This window comes from Python bivittatus, unplaced genomic scaffold, assembly GCF_059951505.1.
Source record: "Python bivittatus isolate LINGU-HERP-01145 unplaced genomic scaffold, Pbiv_v1 ctg000070_np1212, whole genome shotgun sequence".
Classification (NCBI taxonomy): Eukaryota; Metazoa; Chordata; class Lepidosauria; order Squamata; family Pythonidae; genus Python; species Python bivittatus.
This window is the reverse complement of record NW_028277034.1, coordinates 19,975,192-19,994,519: the sequence shown is the minus strand read 5'-3', so window position 1 is coordinate 19,994,519 and position 19,328 is coordinate 19,975,192. Positions and strand designations below refer to the sequence as shown.

At 36.5% G+C, this 19,328-nt stretch overlaps 1 protein-coding gene and 1 long non-coding RNA gene across 5 annotated transcripts in view; one reads left to right on the top strand and one right to left on the bottom strand.

Moving 5' to 3' along the window:
* The window catches only part of LOC148216854 (uncharacterized), a 37,639-nt gene extending 29,497 nt beyond the window's left edge, over window positions 1–8,142 (bottom strand). Inside the window, exon 1 of the long non-coding RNA XR_015794530.1 lies at window positions 8,019–8,142. This is a non-coding gene — a long non-coding RNA (uncharacterized LOC148216854). The remainder of the gene's footprint in view (window positions 1–8,018) is intronic.
* Window positions 8,143–8,163: 21 nt separating this feature from the next.
* MND1 (meiotic nuclear divisions 1) overlaps window positions 8,164–19,328 on the top strand; it is a 49,701-nt gene continuing 38,536 nt past the window's right edge. The window contains exons 1-5 of one of the 4 annotated variants that reach the window (XM_088132742.1): window positions 8,236–8,285; window positions 9,255–9,321; window positions 11,806–11,871; window positions 13,513–13,570; window positions 15,226–15,374. In XM_088132742.1, coding sequence (XP_087988868.1) covers window positions 9,319–9,321; window positions 11,806–11,871; window positions 13,513–13,570; window positions 15,226–15,374 — 276 coding nt within the window. In that variant the 5' untranslated portion in view covers window positions 8,236–8,285; window positions 9,255–9,318. Of the gene's footprint in view, window positions 8,286–9,254; window positions 9,322–11,805; window positions 11,872–13,512; window positions 13,571–15,225; window positions 15,375–19,328 lie in introns of all 4 variants that reach the window. The other 3 variants (XM_088132744.1, XM_088132743.1, XM_007442323.3) reach the window with 3 other exon arrangements.

Here is a 19,328-nt window from a genome sequence, read left to right as displayed (position 1 = left end):
TTTTTTAACAGGGAAGATCTCAGAAAGTCTACATACTGCATACAAAATAACGAAGTTCTTAATTGCAAATTAATGTTTCAGAGTATATGGTATGCATGTAGTAATAACTCTGTAAGTATATCCAAGGCAAAGATTAGGGATCATAATTTTGCTTTCAGTCCAACTCAAATTTGGACAATCTTCTTGTCCTCCCCTTCTTTTTGTTTTTTCCCCTTTCTTTTCTTCTAATATACATTGAAAGCACAACTGAAGAAAGATCAGAAAAAGAAATTTAAAAAGCAAAAGTAAGTAGAAAAGAGCTTTATAAACTATATAAAATTTAATAATAATTTTTGGAATAACATTAAATTAGAACTTTATCAATTTGGTGCTTTAAAATCATTATTAAAATCAAGTCAATATTCAATAATTAACAAAAGGAAGCAATATAGTAAGAATCATCAATCAGAATAAACAAGTAACAAGACTATCTTAATATAAAAAGCAGACCACATGTAACATTTTCAGGCCTTAAATAGAAACCCAAACGATGAATGTGGTACAAGTCCATATGCAAAATTATAATCCATAAATAGTCTCTAGGCTAAATTAAATTTTGTATCAGACTTATTTTTAAAATATTAAGTTATTTTGACATTAATGCACACTCCCGCAGCTTAATCTGCCATTCTTCTGTGGAAAGAATTATGTGTGATTTCCAGTAAGAGCTATAAAATATGCTGGCAGCTGTTATATCAAAGTCAAATCTGTATACTTCATAGGAATAGGTTTGGTGACGTTTAGCAGAAAAACAGCTGACAAGAAAAAGATTTGTTTGATTCTATAATAGATAGTCTTCCAGAATATCCCCCTTCTTCAGTGTTCACATGTTCAATGTAATATTTGAAAGGGAATTAGTTAAAACATTTCTGTTCTTTTACTAATAGAGATTGGCAGGTATGAAGTTTAAAGGATTAAATGGTGCTATATATTCTTCATTTACCAATGAGTGGTAAACCAAGTATCCAGATTTTTAAATTTATTTATAAACTTAAACATCATAGAATGGAATCACAATTACTTCTGCAGCTGATAACACTACTACTAATCCTACAAAAATTTCCCGCCCATTTTACTATTGTGCAACGAACTGCTTCTAGCATGGGCTATATATCTCATGCTGACTATACCCCAGTCCTCCAAAGCCGATCTGGAGACTGGATGGGGAACTGCATAGGAAAGGAAAATATGTTTCAGCAAGATTTCTGTTCTGCTACCGGATTACCACCCTTGGTTACAACCCAGTTTTATCCCATTCCAGCTAAACTTTAAAGTTTAACTATTAAACTACGTCTTAAATATTAAATTACAATTGCTTTTCTTTTACAACAGATACTCGCCCAATACTTGTACACTGTACCATCTTATATACAGATCGATGGTTAAGTAAACTATTGTTAGATTAGTTCCAGTTGAGAAATTATGAACTGTTAAAGGTAGCTTGATAAAGAATGTTTACCCGGTGTCTAATAATTAAAACTATCCATACACAATAACAGTGGAGTTGTTTGTGATTTATGGATTTGCTTATATCACCAATTGTGCAGTATTGATTAATGACTGGCCCATCTGTAAAAAATGTAAATCTCATTGCTTAATCTCAGCAATGAGGGTGACTGCTGCAGAATTTTATTTTATTTATTTATTTAAATAATTTATAAGGTCACCCATCTCTCAACAGTGACCCTGGGCAATATACAAAAATTAAAACACAACAATTAGTAACCCATGATGTGTCATAAAAACACATGAACAACAGGGCTAGCCTAACTTCCTTGCCCAAATCCCTGGGGAAACAGCCAAGTCTTCAGAACCTTATGAAAGGCCAGTAGGCTTGAGTTCTTTTGGGTCAAGCAGAAACAATGGGAGAAAGGCGGTCCTGCAAATAACTTGGCCCTGTGCCATACCCTCTGGCCCTCTGTAATTGATACAGAATAATGTCCAATCCTAAGTATTATGGATAAAAATGCTATCTTGTAATTTTTTTTTAATGCAGTAAGTGGAATGAGCAGGACTGAATTCAAATCTTGTTTGTTATTCAAGCAATCTTTTTTTTTTAATATTCTGAAAATAATTCAGTGTGCAAAGTCTGATCTCTGCAGTAGAAACATCCCCTTGCAGGCATTTGAGCCCAGTTGAAAATAAACTATTATTGATATCAGCCCTACAAGGTAGAACAGATTAAGAAACAGACACCTCATAGGCCCAAAACTATTTTTATTAGATTGGCTATAGTAACAGAATCTTGCAAGTCTGAATGTGCTTCCTCTTCTCCCTCTTTTATCTTCACCTGAATTAGGGGGCACCTGCCTTAGGAGTTTTCGTAAATCTCCATCTTTGTATGGGCTTAAGTTTATCTGTTTGTAGCTTTGGTAACAGATCTTCCCTCTCTCTGTCAAGGCCGTCTCTACAATTGATGAAAGCCAATCAGTGTGTGAACAGGGTAAAAAAAAAAATCCCTTTAACATAAATACCTGTCAGAGTTCATGATATCAGATATGGATGTGTCACACAGGTCTTATGTGGATCTTCCCAGTTTCCCAGAACATTTATGATTTTTCATTCTTCCTGTGCATTTAAAAGTTCTATGTGATAAGCCAGCCTCTCCAAATAAGATAACTACCAAATGCAGTAAACTACAACTGAAAGTTTGGAGATATCTGCCATATCCAGTTGGCCTTTGCTGAGGATGAGAGTTCAAGTGAGCACTTTGATTAGAGAAAGCATAGATCAAAAGAATTTTTTCTTTTCTTTTTTTTTAGCTTTAACTGTGTTTGTTATTTCATCTCCAAGTGAGAGAAGGGCACAAGTATAGGATAGAGGAGACCCATCTGAGTAAGCATTGCCTATCATGGCTTCACAGAACAGGCAGAAGACACGTGGGCCCCTATGGGTCAAAGAAATGCAAGGACCATATCCCTCTTGGTGGGTGGCGAGTAATTCCACATGCATACCTGATAGGATTTTGCCAGCGGTGTGTTGTCTTCCAGATGCCTGTATTTAGGATGTAGTCAATAGCCTGCTGAGATACTTCAAACCACCAATTATTTCATTCTACTGATTCATGTGGGAACAAATGGCACTGTCAAAAGAGACATTGAATAAATATCTAGAAACTATGAGGCTGGAAGCTGAAGGACCTGGCCAGGAGTGCAGTAACATTTTTGTCAATTCTTCCAGTGAAGTGCCACAGCATAAGAAGAGAAAACATAATCCTTGAAGTGAACAAGTGGCTTAGGAGATGGTGACCCCTTGAAGGGTTTGGCTTCCTTCACCATGGACTGTGTGGTTTAATGAAGGACACCTGGCAAGATACAGCTACATTTCACTAAGACTGGAAAGGACATATGTACCTCACCAATCTCAGAAAGGCATTAAACTAGAGAAAACAGGAAAGGATGTAAAAACTCAGAACTGAATAAACTGCCAAGAAGCAAAACCAACAACACAGAGGCAAAAGAAGTATGAGAATAGTTAAGAACTTAGAGATTGGCAGGAAACTACAAGAGTAATCAGTAGGGATACCACTTGCAATCTCAATATATTTCTACACCAATATGAAGAATATAGGAAATAGGGAGAATTTGAAAAGTTAAACTTACACAGAATTAAGTACAAGTTATTCAAAAGAAAAAGACTCAATAGAAAAGGAAGGGATGTGGTGGTGTAACTAAAGAAAGTATATGCCTGCATATAAGTATGCAAAAAAAAAAAAAACAGCATGGAAATCCTATTGACTGTATCTGTGTAAAAATAAAAGAAGAATCAAAGCTGGTATTGTGGGAATTTATTACAGACAGCCTGGACAGTCAAAAGATACTGGTGAGACCTTTCTGTGTCAGATTGCCAAACTTTCAAAGAAACATGCAGTAGTGATGAGATTTCAATTGCTCTCTCACCTTCTGGAAATCTTAATTTGCCTGGGTCAGAGGTCCAAAAATTTCTTGTTCTAGTTTTGTTTGTCAGAAACTGAAAGATGCTACTGAGATCTGTTATCCCAATAATAGTTAATCTTTACCAACTTGGAGGAATTGGTTGAAGAAGTGAAGAGATGATTGGAACCATGGAAAAAAGGTAATCATGTTATCTTTTGAGTTCATGACATCAAGGGGAGTACAAATTAAGAGTCAGATTTGTATACTGGGTTTCAAAAGAACAGATTTTGATGCATTCTGAGAGAATGTAGGGTGGATTTAGTGGCTTGAAATCCAGAGGGAGAGACAGCTGCATGAAGGATGGGAAACAAGATATAGAAGGTACAAACCCAATTCCTACCAGGAGAAAAGAAAAGATATTTTAATAGACAAGGGATATTCTGCTGAAAAAAATGGGATGTATTTAGGAAATGGAAGTAGGAGTGTGTAACAAAAAAAAAATGTGTGTGGTATCAGAAAGACAAACACAGAATGGGCTGAAACGTGTCAGTAATGTCAAAACACCAAAAAAGTATGTCATGGATTCATTAGGAACAAAAGGAAGGGCAAAAATATAGATCTGTTGCAAGGAGAAAGTGGATCGGTAATGGGTGACAGTGACAAGGCAGAATGTCTTGTACTTATGTCTGTTCTCTCAGAAACCCTGGCTAGCCATCATTGTGCCTTCAAATAAAGACCTGGGAAATTACAGGCCTACCAACTATACTGGGCAAGATCCTCAGATGAGTAAACAATATATTTGTGAGCATTTAGATGCAGTGCCATAATTAACAAGAGCCAGCATGAACTTGTCACAAACCATATCACCTAGAAACCATATATCATAGAACGTTATGTCCTTTTTTTAACGAATTAGGAGAATGCTGTAGACACAGCATACCTTGACCTCAGCAAAGCATTTGTCAAAGTCTATTATCATTAATAAAATGGTAAAATAAGAAGTAGATGATAGAGCTGTTAGATAATTAGCTAAATGGCCACATCCAGAGAATATTTCTAAGCGGCTCTGCTTCAGCTTGGAAAGTACTATTTAGCGGTGTGCCTAAAGGACTGTCCAGGGCCTTGTGCTATTCAACATTTTTATTAATGTTGAAGAGGTTGAGATTATTAAACTTGTAGAAGACACAAAAGTAGGAGCAGTGCCTACTTTAGAAGGAAAAGAATGTATTTAAAAATATTTAGACACGCTTGAATGTGGGTTGAAATGTATTAGATGAAATGTAAATTCCTGCATCTGGAGTTAAAAAATGAGAAGTACAATATGATAGATCTGGCTTGGTAGCATGTGTGAAAAGAATTTGGGTGTTTTAATAGATCATAAGTTGAAGAGGAGCCAATAGTCTATGGCAGCTACTAAAAAAATCAAATGCAATTTTGGGATGTATTAACAGGACCATAAAGAAGGCTGAGCGCCGATGAATTGATGCCTTTGAACTGTGGTGCTGGAGAAGACTCTTAAGAGTCCCCTGGACTGCTAGGAGGTCAAACCAGTCAATCTTAAAGGAAATCAACCCTGATTTCTCATTGGAAGGATTGATAATGAAGCTCAAGCTCAGATACTTTGGTCACCTAATGCAAAGAGAGGACTCTTTGGAAAAGACCCTGATGCTGGGAAAGATTGAAGGCAAAAGGAGAAGAAGACGGCAGAGGATGAGATGGTTAGATAGCATCACTGAAGCAATGAGCATGAAACTGAGCAAACTCAGGGAGGCAGTGAAGGACAGGAAGGACAGGAAGGCCTAGCACAATATGACTTAACGACTGAACAACAACAGGAGCATAAAGCCCAGGTCACAGGAAGTAATTGTCCCACTTTGTCCTGGTCAGTTCTGGGAACTACAGTCTAAAAAGAACACTGGCAAACTGGAAGAAAAACTATAAAAAGAACTGGCAAACTGGCTACCAAGATAGTGAGAAGACTGAAAAAGAAAAGATGCTGAACCTGAAATCAGTAAACATTAGCAGACATAACCAAAGCAATATTTTGGGTGCACAATAAAATAAGGTAGAATCTATTATAGTAGCAGCTAAATTGCAGAAAATGAAGTACAGCAGGGAAGGGAATAAGCATTAAGGAACAAGTTCTCTTTGTCCAGACTGCTGTGCTATACATATTTCCAGAGAGAAAAGCAAGTATAACTGTATGATCAATGACAAGGCTGTTCTTTTCCTAAATCAAACAGTTTGTTCCTAATAAGGTATGCAGAAAAAGGTGACGTAATCTATGTAAACTAACAAGATAAATTGTTTGCTTGCCTGTAAACTTTTGCCTTCTCTAAGAGAACATTGTATAGCTACAGAGCAATTATACAAAAAACAACAACTTCAAAGCACTTTTCAGTTGTTGGTTATTATTACCTATAAATTGGGATAAAGGAAGGAAGTTTTTCCTATAGTTCTGGCATCACAAACAGAATGCTGCGATCAGTGGAGAGCCACTGAATTAGCAACAGATACTACCGCTGATTTCAGCAAGTTCTCGCCTCAGAGTTTTGCTCAGAGATTCCAACATCTAACAGGCAGATGCAGTTTGTTAGGGAGAAGACCAAATTCAGCAGAGGTCTAGCACTGGTATGTTTAGTCTAGGCCCTGTCTAGGGAGACAAGGGATGTGTTAGTGGTCTTCAAGTATCTAAAGGATTGTCATACAGAAAAGAAGACAGAACCAGGGTTCTACAGGTAAGTAGACTCAGGTTAGCTACTCAGAAGAATTTGCTGATGGTAAGTGTCAAACAGTAGAAACGGTTGTCTCACAAAGTATGCTTCCTTTCACTGGACGACTTCAAATAGGCTAGCAAATCCTGTTTAGCAAATCCTGCATGGAGTTAGACTAGATGCCTTTGAAGCATATTACAACTCTAATTCTATGATACACTATAGGTTTAAGCTATCTCCACATAATACAAAAGAGTAACTCAGCAAGAGCAGTTAAGTGATCTGTAATGTACCCTGCATTAATTTGCTAGTACAGTATATCAAATAGAAGTTACACCTTTCATCTTACACAGTTCTCTAATAATACTTCTAAATTGTACTGGAATATTAATCACAGATACAGATACCTAACCTGTGTGATAATAAAGGAATATAAAAGTTGGTGAGTGTCAATAAGCATGTGGATGGAAGTGACTCTGTCAATATTGTATACCTGGGTTTTCAATGCGTTTTTTACAAAGTTATCTTCTTTTGGAGCTTTTGCTAAAATTGTTCAACAATGGTTCTTCAGTAAATTTAGAAATCATGGGAACTGGCTAACACCCCACCCCACCTCATAGAATAGAAGTTAATGGACAATTTCTTCAGTGTATGAAAATAAGTGGAACCCATTAAAGATGTGTTGGGACTGAGATTTTTAAGTTGTTCATAAATGAACTTGACTTGAGGATAAGGGTGAACTGGCCAACTTTAAAGGTGATACTAAGTATTCATGGTGGTGAAAACCAAGGCTGTGAAAAGTCTCAGGAGAATTGCTTTAAATCAGTGTTCTTAAAAAGAAAGACGATGGTCCTTAAATGAAGATGTAAAAACTTTTTCAGAGCAGCTATATTATCTCAGATAATTCGTCAGAAATGGGTGACAAAACATTAGTCTTAATAAGTGTAGCTTCATTTTGAAATTTTCCCCTCATAGTTTAGATGTCTTTTTATATACTTAATTTCAGTTTTTTCAGTTCTATTTTTTAATAAACTGATTAGGAACACCTGAAAGTAAAACGAGTACAAACGCGATAAACAATCTATTGTTTCTGGTTTTAGTTTTAATATTCCTATCCGTATTTCAGGAAAAAATTTTTTGGTTAGCGCTGATTGTAGGGAATAGAAATTAAATACGTAAAACCATGAATTAGTATGTTAGGAACAATATAATCTTCCATACGCTATTCCAAGTATGAAATTAAATACATAAAGAAATGACGCGCTGTTATCGTAGAGATGTACATTAGAAGACTTCGATGGAGCAGGGTAACTACTGTTTTAAGAAGTATTACAATGAAGTATTACAACTTAACGGGGGGGGGGAAGAAATCACTCTGCCCAATACTTACAGAACTTGAGAGAGCGTCCGCGTATGTGTGCACATTTTCCGCGTGTTTTCTTTCTGTTTCTGTCTCTATGGGACACTGCAAAACAGCAAAGGAAGGGCGGGCCCGCCTCATCCCCACAAATCCGCTGGTGGGGTGTAAATACAGCTGAGCGTCATCAGGTGGCGCTTTCTCGTCAAGGAGGCGGAACGGTTTCCCGCTGCTTTTCCCGCTTGAATTCCGTTCCCGCCGTTTGGAGGAAGACCGGTGCGGATAGGAGGAAGCGAGATGGTAAGCCGGCCCGTGTCCGCTGGGCTTGCGAGGTTCTCAGCTCGCTCTTTTCCCGGGCGCTCAACGCTCCCATGGCGAGCTGTGAGGTCCCGATCGAGCGAATGTGTATTTCGCCTGACCTCCTCTAGATACGTTGAACCACAGCTCCCCTCATGTCCAGCACCCGTTGAGGTGTCTGGGGAAAGTGGGAACTGGAATCCAATGCACGGATGGAAGAAGCTGGTGTAATCGAACCTTTTAGGCTTATCAGCTTAGTCGGGCTTGTAGGAAATTAGGTTTCAATTATCAGAGTACCCCACCTGACACTTCCTGACGTGTTTAAGCCTAACTCCGTTATCTTCAGCTACGGGTCGGTGACGGGGAGATAGCTGTAGCCAATCTACTTGGGGGGTGCCATAGGCAATCTCCGTCGCCTAGAAGTAAATGTCTTTGAACTCCATAAGGCTTTCTCCCAAGAAAGGAGGCACTGATCTGTAAATGACAGAAAGCTTGATCCCTTAAGAAATTATCCTCACCCCATATAATAGAACGGCTAAATTAGAACAAAGCTCCACATTAGTTTACTTACACCTTCACTCTTGCATTTGATCTTTTTAACAATCCTGTGAGGTGGGTTTGAGAGAAAATCAATACCAGTGTCACGCAGTGAGCTTGACAGATGGATGGAGCTTTCATAGAATGTCTCCCCTTTCAGGTATGTGTATTTCCAGCACCCCTTTGCTCATACAGAAGCCAATCATATACTTTAGGGGGGGAGTGTGAATGTGTACCATGTCTCCCCAACCTCAGACCAGTACTTGTGTAGCTACTTCACTACACTGGCTCTGTAAAATACACACAATCCATACTCTGGTGCCAAACACTTTCATGATTCTATCTAGTATTCCCAACATGTGGGGGTACTGCTGCCTGGGATATGTTAATCACTTAGAATAAATCCCCTCCACTCTTTAAACTCTTTTTTGTTAGATTTGTGCCTCTGCTTCTGGATTCTGCAGAATTACAGTAGCTACCAATCCTTGAGAGATCCATAATGGTAATGGTCATTCTTTGACATCATTATTTGTCCAGAAATTGTCTTTACAGTATCATGATTAACAGCTGTTAAAAGATATCTCTTCTATGGAAGTGAGTGGGATATTAATCGTGGAAATTAAAAAAAAATAAGCTAACTTAAAAAAAACCCTAAGTAATATTAATTTTATACAGGAGATTATGTTTTGATTATGTTATATATCATAACCTTTCCAATTCTGTTTACTGCACAGTAAAGCTTCCAGTCAAGGAAGGGAAGTGCAGACAGAAAAGGTATCTTGTATACGCAACCAGTAAAAACACAACTTAGGCACTTCATAGTGTATATAGCTGTGCAGGAAATAACTTGGACCACTGCCAGTTAAATGAGTGGAAAAACATTATTTTAAGCAAGTCATTTATAACTATTAGTCTTAAACCCTGTTGTTGAAAATTTAGCTAATATTTTGCTGTTGAGTTTTTGAAACTTAACACCTGTTGCTGCCCACACTGTTTAATAATCATAAGCCATTATAATAGGTTAAAGAGTATGTAAATAAAAGCACTGCCAGGCAAATATAATAGTACCTTCAGTAGTTAATATTGTATCTTCTCACAACTTTGGTTTATGTAACTTGATTGCCAAAGAGGTTGATGCTGTAGAAGGAAAATGGGTTGCTTTATCATGGCTGTCATTGCATGACAGTATTATAATATGTACTTTAGTCACAATTTCTTTCATAGTGGCTTTGGACTTTTTTAGTGCATTTTAGTTCTCTGTTATGTTTCTCTCAGGATGACAAGCTGAATAAACAAGCAGGTATGGAAACAGACTAGCGCTATAATATAGACGCTATATGCATGTGTGCAATAATTTGCCAGAACTTGACAACTTACATACTCTTGGTCCTAAAAAAAGGATTACCATACTATATATGTTAGATTTCTATTCTCACATAGACTGGCACAGCTATCGGGTTTTTAAGTCCTAAGAAATTACAAAGTAAAAATATTCATAAATACATGAGAAGCAAAAAATTTGCTAAGGAGGCACTGAACAATAGAAGAGGTAAGGTTTTCTAAAGGAAGACAAGGGGATTGGAGAGAACCTAACGTTTTTGCATTCATGTTCACTGTAGAAGATGTAGTATGGTTATCAATGCCCAAACTGACATTTTTCAAAGAAGAAATAAGAAAAATATATAATGAGATAAATGTTTAGATCTAATAATTGAAAAAATAAGTTTTAATATATAAATCCATATATTGTTCAAATGTAAGTGTTCACAGAGATAACTTACCTGTCTGAACTAGTAGTCATATATGTGCTAAAAGAGTCATAATTAATTATGAAAGGAGGAGGACACAACTTCACCCAAAATACTATTAGTAGGGAAAAAGAAGAAAACATCTTGGTTAAAATATTGTTCACAAGCCTAGTTACAGAAGTGTGTTTTAGCCACCAGTGAGGTCAGGCCTTTAATCTCAATAGAGAGCATATTCTAAAACTCAGTGGTAATTGTAAAATACCTGAGATGCTACCAGCTGTCTCAGCAACAGCTGCAGACAGACTTCCCAAATGACCTTATGAAGCAAATGGGAGTCTTGTAGAAAAAGAGGCTCTTGTTTATTAAATAGACATGTCTATTTATTTCCTATACTTTTATGTCACCCAAACTACCGATTGTTTGTGTGTTTGCATGTGTGTATTCAATATGGAAATATTAATAATATTATATAGAATATGTCTTTTAGGCCGCAGAAGAAGATCTTTCACTCAGCTTTGAAAAAAAACCCTGTAGTTTGGTCCCCTCTGTTTTAAAAAATCTGTTTATTTTACAGTGGCTGTGAGTTTGTTTATTTATAAAATACGTTTATTTTATTTTGTAATTCATACATTTATAAATTTCTTTTATGAATCAACAAGACTTTTGATTATACATTTTGTCTTGTATAATATGCAGACTGACTTCCCAAATGACTTTATGAAGCAAATTGTTTTATGTTTTTGTATTGTAACATACCTATAGACATTTTTTATGGATTATTATAAAAATCTGTTAAATACATATATGATTCTACAATGTCTACACAATATTCTTTGTGCTTTGAACATGAGTAATGAAACATACACATCAGAAACAGGCTTTATATTCTTTGAGTGTCTTATCAGTTTTGTAGCAGCTGCATATACTGATATTCTGTGTTGAAGAAAAGACGCAGCACTGGATTATTATAGGTGGTAAAATCTATGCAGATGAACATATATAAAATAATTTCTATGGCTGAAACCAGAGATGCCATATTTTCTTGTAATTTTTTTATATATAAAACTCTGAAAATAAATTGTGTGGGAAGTTCTCACAAAGTCTATCCAAACTGATGCCCTTCAGATATGTTGAGATGCTTCAGTCTCTCAGTGTAGTCCTTCATCTTCATATATGTACCTAAGATTTTTTTGTTTTGAAAGTAGTGTTACTTATGTAGCATGGGTTTTTCTATTTAGTCAAAGAAAAGAGGTCTGAACGTTGAAGAGAAGAGAACTCGGATGATGGAAATCTTTTTTGAAACGGTAAGTAATATTTTGTTGTTGCTTTCTGTTATTTTGGATGGTTTTACTTTAAGAAACAGGAACTCTGGTTTTATTTTAAGAAACATGCAGTTGCCAAGAGGACTGGTCAGAGGTCCTTGCTATATATACTAATGGCTGTAGACACTTCCATGATGCCTGAGAAGATTTTATCATGTAAACTCAGTTTATGTGGAGAGCTGGCCATGTCAAAAGCAGCATGCAAGTCTTTGACTTGAATGTTGCCTATGGTGTGATGAACACTTCTTGAATTCCACTTCTAATCTGACAACTGACCTTTGATAAATTGCCTTTTAATGTAAGACATTCTAAATTATTGTGAGAAGTCTGTACACTGTTTTAGATGGTTTTATCTTGATTTGAGGGAAGCTGTTTGTCCAAGCCATGTTTAGATCAAATAATTCCTAATTAAGTATAGATTAAAAAAACCTTTGCTATATCAGGAAGCTATGGTTATTAAAGACTTCCTAAATTGTTAGTTGCATCGTGAAGGGTGGAGCAAAGAGCTGCATGCATGAATAAACAGCTTTTTAATTTGGAATATTACCATATTTTTATGTTTAGAACTCTGAATTATATAATATTTGAGTGCTATAAAGTAAATGTCTTGTGGTTAATAGGTTTGGATGTTTTATTTGTAATTGCATGTGGAGAGTATTTTAATTTTCCATATTGAATATACACATGCAAGCACACAAACAATCTACAGTTTGGGTGACATAAAAGTGTAGGAAATAAATAAATAAACATGTCTATTTAGTGAACAATTTATTTTGAATTGCATGTGGAGGGTATGTGTTCTGTGTATTGTTAATTTGACTGACAAGGAGTGTGCTGAGAGCTACATTATGTGCGGTGCAGAAGTCCAGATTATCGCTAGATGGCAGTGATAATAAAATTAATTCTTTATAACCAACTAATGGTATTCTAGATTTTTGCAGCTCCAGATACATATCAGAGTCCTAGTGTGATGGAAAAACACTAAATAATCATATTTTGGTATTCTTACAGTTTAGTGTGTATAAAACTGTTTGGCTCTGGAGTACAAAACAAAAGAATTACATTTAGTGCTTTCCAAATTTAAAAATTAGGCAACACTAAATTAATTTTTTTACTTTCACAAATGTTTGGTGATTATTGTCCATATTGGGTGGTTTTTAAAGGTATTCCTGTACATACTCCTGTAGCATCAGTTCCATCTGATTTGATATATGAAAATGATGATTCTAGATCAGATAAAAAACACATGTTAGCATTTATGGATATCACTTGTCTAAAAATATTTATGAAGAAGAAATACAATGACTAGTATTTAGTGAATAACAGGTTGCAGTTAGTTTAAGAGTAGAGAAATGCATGTGTCTTGGGGGAAAAAAGCAACTTTGGAGAAATAGAAGCCATAGGTTAGGTGATAAATTAGGAGATTAACCAACTACTTCTACTGATTGTATGTGAAAATGAGGTGTTTTATATAAGTTTAAAAATAATTATTTGTTGTCTTGAAATGGGAAATTCTTATAACAGAAGAAGAACATCTAGAGATGCTGTATATTTGCATTTTCATCACTACGATATTACAGTGTTAATATGTTTCCTTTTTTCTTCTCTCTTTTTTGGTAACAGAAAGATGTATTCCAGTTAAAGGACATTGAGAAAATTGCTTCCAAAGAGAAAGGAATAAGTGAGTACCTAGACTTGTTTTGTTACTCAGCTTGAGCCATACTTGCATTTGGTTACTTTTTGTTTGTTTTTTCCAAAATCATCATGTTCTTATTCCCACAGACTTCTGAAAATAGGACCTAACTGGAATTATGTAAGAAATTATTTTTTTTATTTATTTTTTTATTTATTTTTTTATTTATTTATTTTTAATCTGCCTTTTTATATATAACTCAAGATGGCGAAGATACCTAGTACTCCTGCATCCTATTTTCCCTACAACAACCCTGTCAGGCGGTTGGGCTAAGAGAGAGGGATTGGCCCAAAGCCTCCAAGCCAGGTTTCATGCCTAAGGGAGGCCTAGAACTCACAGTCTCCTGGTTTCTAGGCCAGCACCTTAATCACCACGCCAAACTGGCTCTCTTTATGAATTCTATGCATTTTATGAATTCATGGTATTTTCAGTTTGCTGCATATTTTACATACTGTTTGACAGGTAGGTGGACACAAATTAATATTTACAGAGGTGAGGTGCTTTCAAAATTCATTAGGGAATTCTACATATACATATACTGTACATATATCTATTTGAATTCTATGACCCTTCTCTTCTTCTACAGTGAAATAGACAGTTGTAGGACAAGTGGATAACAGAGAAACAAAATCTACTATCATACTGCTGGTAGGGACTTTCTATAGGAAGATGGAACTCCTTTTTGGTGCCCTACATTTAGTAGATGTGGCTTTCCCTTAATTCAGATAAATAAATTTGGGGATAAAATTGATATCTCTACAAGACATAATAGCTTACAAAACTAATTACTATTTTTTGAGGAAGGCAAAATATATTGTATGTAAATATTTGGGGTGTATCTACTAAAACATAACCTTCTATGCCTATTTCCTTGCCAGTATGACATGTCAATTCAATTATATTATCTCTGTGTTCAGTATGGATAACAGAGATGCAGATAAAGGTATTCTTGACAGTATTACCATTTATTTATTCTGCAGATTGTCTGCAATATTTAAGCTATGTTACATAATATGCTTTTTTTTTTTTTTTGGACTGACTTTGTAAAGCTGAGTTAAATTTTCAGTCTGCACATTTCTTCAAAATCAGTCTGATTTTATTGCATATTTGAAAAAGTGTCAGCTTGAGAGACGAGAAGGATAAATCCCAGGGAAAATTATCTAGCTCAGAGCAGTACATTGTATTAGATACACTAATGGGAAAGATGGTTTAAAACCAATGTTCTTTCAGGGTTCCTTTAGAGATATAGTAGTGGATTGGGAAAATTTAGAAATTCCTCTGAATCTGTACTGAAGTGTCCTCTTGATATTTATTCCACGTGCTTAACAGAATTAGAATTGGACCATTGGTACTCTGTTGATCTGTTATGAATTTAGTTTCTTAGAGGAAAAAGCTATGTGAATTAATCTTTTTTGCCATCTTTTCATGGCAGTGATTTTAATGGAACTCTATTTTTTGATTTGCTATATGCATAAGCAAGCTTAATTTATCATCTGCTATTTTGTAGTGATTTGCAAAGTTTATGGGAATTGTTGAAAATGTCTCAAAAGGCATCCTGAATCCTTATTATGTTCTCTGATGTTTTAATGAATAATTTCCCCAATCCAACCAAGTTTTCAAAATAATAATTATTTCTTTGACAGCGGCTATGTCAGTGAAGGATATCTTACAGAGCTTAGTTGATGATGGTATGGTAGACACTGATAGGATTGGAACTTCGAATTATTTTTGGGCTTTCCCAAGTAAAGCATTGCACACAAGAAAACGTAAAATGGAAGAACTGCAGAATCAGGTAATTCTATTTGCCTCCTATTAGACAAATACAGTGATCACTGAAAGCCAGTCTATTTCCAAATGAGCATTTTCCCATTGTATTTAGTTGCACTGTATCTTTTTAAGTGTTTTCCTATTTGTATTATTTGAACTTCCTGGCTTTTTGTCTCAAATATTTTCAGTATTTAGTGCTGAATCTTTCAGTGGTTTTGAGTCATACACACAGTATAAGCTGGTGCTTAGGTCTTAGACATATGTATAAGCTGTTTGTTTAATAACAGGTAAAAGACACTTATTTTGTAACTGTAATGTTTTGAAGGGTTTAAATTTGATTGACACATTCTAGGTATCACTTGCTTATAGCCTTCACTATAGTATCATACTTTCAGGGTAGTGAGTGTACTCTTTATATCCTTAGCTATGGTTAGCATCAATGCATATATAAGAGTTAACTATGGTGAAGCAATAAAGTAATGTATGGTTCCCTTTCAAAAGTTGTGCCTTAGAGGGAAACGTTGGGGAAGGTGAGAATGCACAGTCCTGCAGACTGTTCTTGATGAATGAACAAGATGCTTTACATTTAAACTGGTCATTTAACACAATTAGATTATTCTTCATTGAGAGGATTTTTAAATATTCCTTCACTGGAAAATTATGTCAAACTTATATTTTTCCCAAGCCTGTTAGAGTGCCATCCATCAGGTTGAAGTACAGCTTTGCTGCTGGTTTTCTTGATTAGATGACTACATTTGTGGTCATTTGTAATAGAATATATACAGAAATACATATATACCTCTCAATAAGGTTTGTTTGGAATACATGTAGTTTGTCTTGCAGCAAATAATTAGTTGTAGAATGAAACATCATATTAAATAATTGTGCAAAAATTCTTTTAATTTAAGAATATTATCTTAATAAATTTCTGCAGTTCAAATAATAGCCTTTTATTGCAGTGTCAATGATAATATGAAGGAAGGAGACAAGAAGAATCCTCTAGCATCCCATGGTAGCAAAACTGATTTCTAAAATATTTGGATAAAAATGTGAATCGCCCAGAATTCCCCCATTGTGGGGAGATGGGCAGTTGAAAAATTTAATAAATAAATAAATAAATAAAATATTTCATAAAAAATTATTTGTGTATTGCCCACTAATTATATAAAAAGCGAGGTTTAGGGATCAAGAAGGGGTGGGGTGGGAATATGTCTAATTTAAGGAAAGATTGAGAAGAAGCTGGATGTGTTTTAATAGAAGGAGAAAGTTGAAGAGAAAGGACTTGGATAGTGGGGAATGGGATGATAGTACTAAAAGAAGAACAGAGGTGAAGACCAGCTGATACAATGTATTGGACCCAGAGCTGACTTGTTGTAAAGGTAGATCCTTCTCAGTCTTGGACAATGTAGAAGTAATAAGAAGGGAGACGAGTCAGATACATTGATTCCATATGGAAGCAATGATACTCAAGAAGTATCAGTGACAACCATTTTGGATCTAGCAGCCATGGAAGAGCCATTAAGAGACAACCAGAACAAATTGGTGAAGAAGGCGTAGGCTGTGAGAGAGGTAGTATTTCAGTAGAAACCTGTGAGAGGGGTAGAAGACCGGAACTTTGGAAAATGGGTGGCACAGGTAGCTGAGGATTAAGGCTCAAGCAGGAGATGACTGGAGGTTTGAGAAGGTTCTGGTAGAGGCTGATCTGGCTGTGGGGTTCAGAGATGGCAGTGAAGGATTAGTCTCATTGGAGTAATAGTGATTTCTGAATGGACTGGAAGATAGTGAATTTTGAACTAGATCTGGAAGTTTTGGCTACCATAGTAAGAAACTAGGAGCAGATATCCACCCAGGAATGAGAGAACAGGAGAATGAATTTTCATACATAGTATAGAGTACCAGTTACTCATGTATACTGGGTGGATATTGTGTATGGACATTGTGTATGGGTATTTGTTAGGGTGTTCTATAGGTTGTGGAGGGTAAGTAGGTGAGAGTGGCAGCACAGGAAGAGATAGTTGGTGGAAGATGTGCTATGCACATTACAGGCAATGCTGAAGGTTTGAGGGAGTGGCTAAATAATATGCTGGGGGAGGGGCAAAAGAAATTGAAGCCACATTAATCAGTGATGAACAAAAGAAGATATGACAGAGGACCACTGTGTATAGGCCATTTGCAGAAGAAAGGAGATCCACCGATTGGTACAGATCTCTTCTAACTAAGTATCTCATCCCTGTAACCAGATGCTCAATGGTGGGGTGCCTTGGTCTCAAGCTGCTGGTAGTACAAGAAAATACTGCATATTCTATGATTTAGCAGTGGAGAAGTGCACTGGCCTGGCATGTATTACTAAAACCTGGTTGTGCACAAAGTCAGAATTCTGCCATCCTGCCATAATGTCCAGCTAGGGAGAAGAGGTAGCTGTAATTATTAGTGACCACTGCCCTTGAGGTAGCTCTTTGCAACTATTTGTATGTGAAGTTGACTGTACGGACAAAAGTAGCTACTGCTGGTGTATTGGTAGGATGGTATTGGAATTGCTTATGCTATTGGTATTAGAGGACTTCAATCCTGGGATGAAGGGTCTAGCAACCATGGGGATGTCACAAGTACTCATGAAGGAGGGCACATGCTTGCTTGACCTTGTTTTTACTTTGGAATAGAAGAGATCTGGATATGAAGGACTTGGAGATTTGTCCTTTGCAGATTGTAAGCACCTTGGACTTCTGTGTGCATGAGGGGCCAGTTAGGATGGTCCACCCCAAGCTCCTGATGGATCCTGAGATTGTTTCTGAGAGTTTTTTCCCCCCAACAATCTAGCAAGTTTTTTTCCCCAACCATACATCTGGTTGATTTCTGGAAAAAGAGATTGCTCCTTGAGGTCTTCTTCTGTCACTAAACCCAACTGGCTCCCTGGTTTACAGAGAAGCTTCAGAAGCTAAAGTGTGAAAAGATGCTTAGAAGAACAGTAGCACAAGACCAAAGGTGAATTAGACTGAACAGTGGTACCAGGTTGAGGCCTATACAGTGTAATAACAATGGAAAAGACTCTATATTCCTCCATACATTGCATCTGCTGGTTCTTGCCTGCAGTCCACTTCAAAATAAATTGGATCCATTTAGGGAAAGGCAGATTGGATACTGCAATTGCAGGACAATCAGATAAGTTTCTTTTCTGATAAAGTCACATGCATTCACTCAGGTCTGCCAGTTGGACAGAACCAGCACAAAGTACAGATAGTCCTCATTCAGTGACCACAATTGGCACCAGCAACTTGGTTGTTAAGTGAAGCAGTTGCTACGTGAAACCACAACTATGCTTATGATCTTACTTCAGCTTTCCTTTGCTTTACAGACCCGCAGAGGTCATAAATGCAAGGATTGGTTGCAAAGTTATTTTTCATCACTGTCATAACTGTGAACGGCTGCTAAATAAGGCAGTCACTAAACAAGGCCTACCTGCAAGTAAAGTAGTGCTTGCACTGAAACATGGGATTCTTCTGAGTTTGTGGAACCTGAGGAAATGGATAGGGTTCTTCGTAGTATGAACTCCTCCATTTGTAGGTTCAATCCTTGCCCTTGCTGGTTCCTTTGGACAATTGAACAGGGTGTATGTGTGACTGGATTTGGGGAGTTAGTTAATGCCTCTCTGAAGCCACCTGCCTTGAAAGAGGTGGTTGTACACTTTCTGTTGAAAAGACCATTTCTTGATCTGACAACACTGGACATCTTCTGCCCAGTCTCCAATCTCCCCTTGTGGAGAAAGGTTATTGAAACAGTGGTTGGAAGTTAGCTTCAGAATATCCTAGAGGAAACAGATTATCAAGATCATTTCCAGTCAGGGTTCAGGATATGAAACACAAAACACCATTGGTCACTATGGTGGACGACTCTTATCAGGACCTTGTTGAAGGAATGTGTTTCGCACCCTACCAGATATGTCAGTGGCATTCAATATCATTTACTATGGTATTCTTATAGA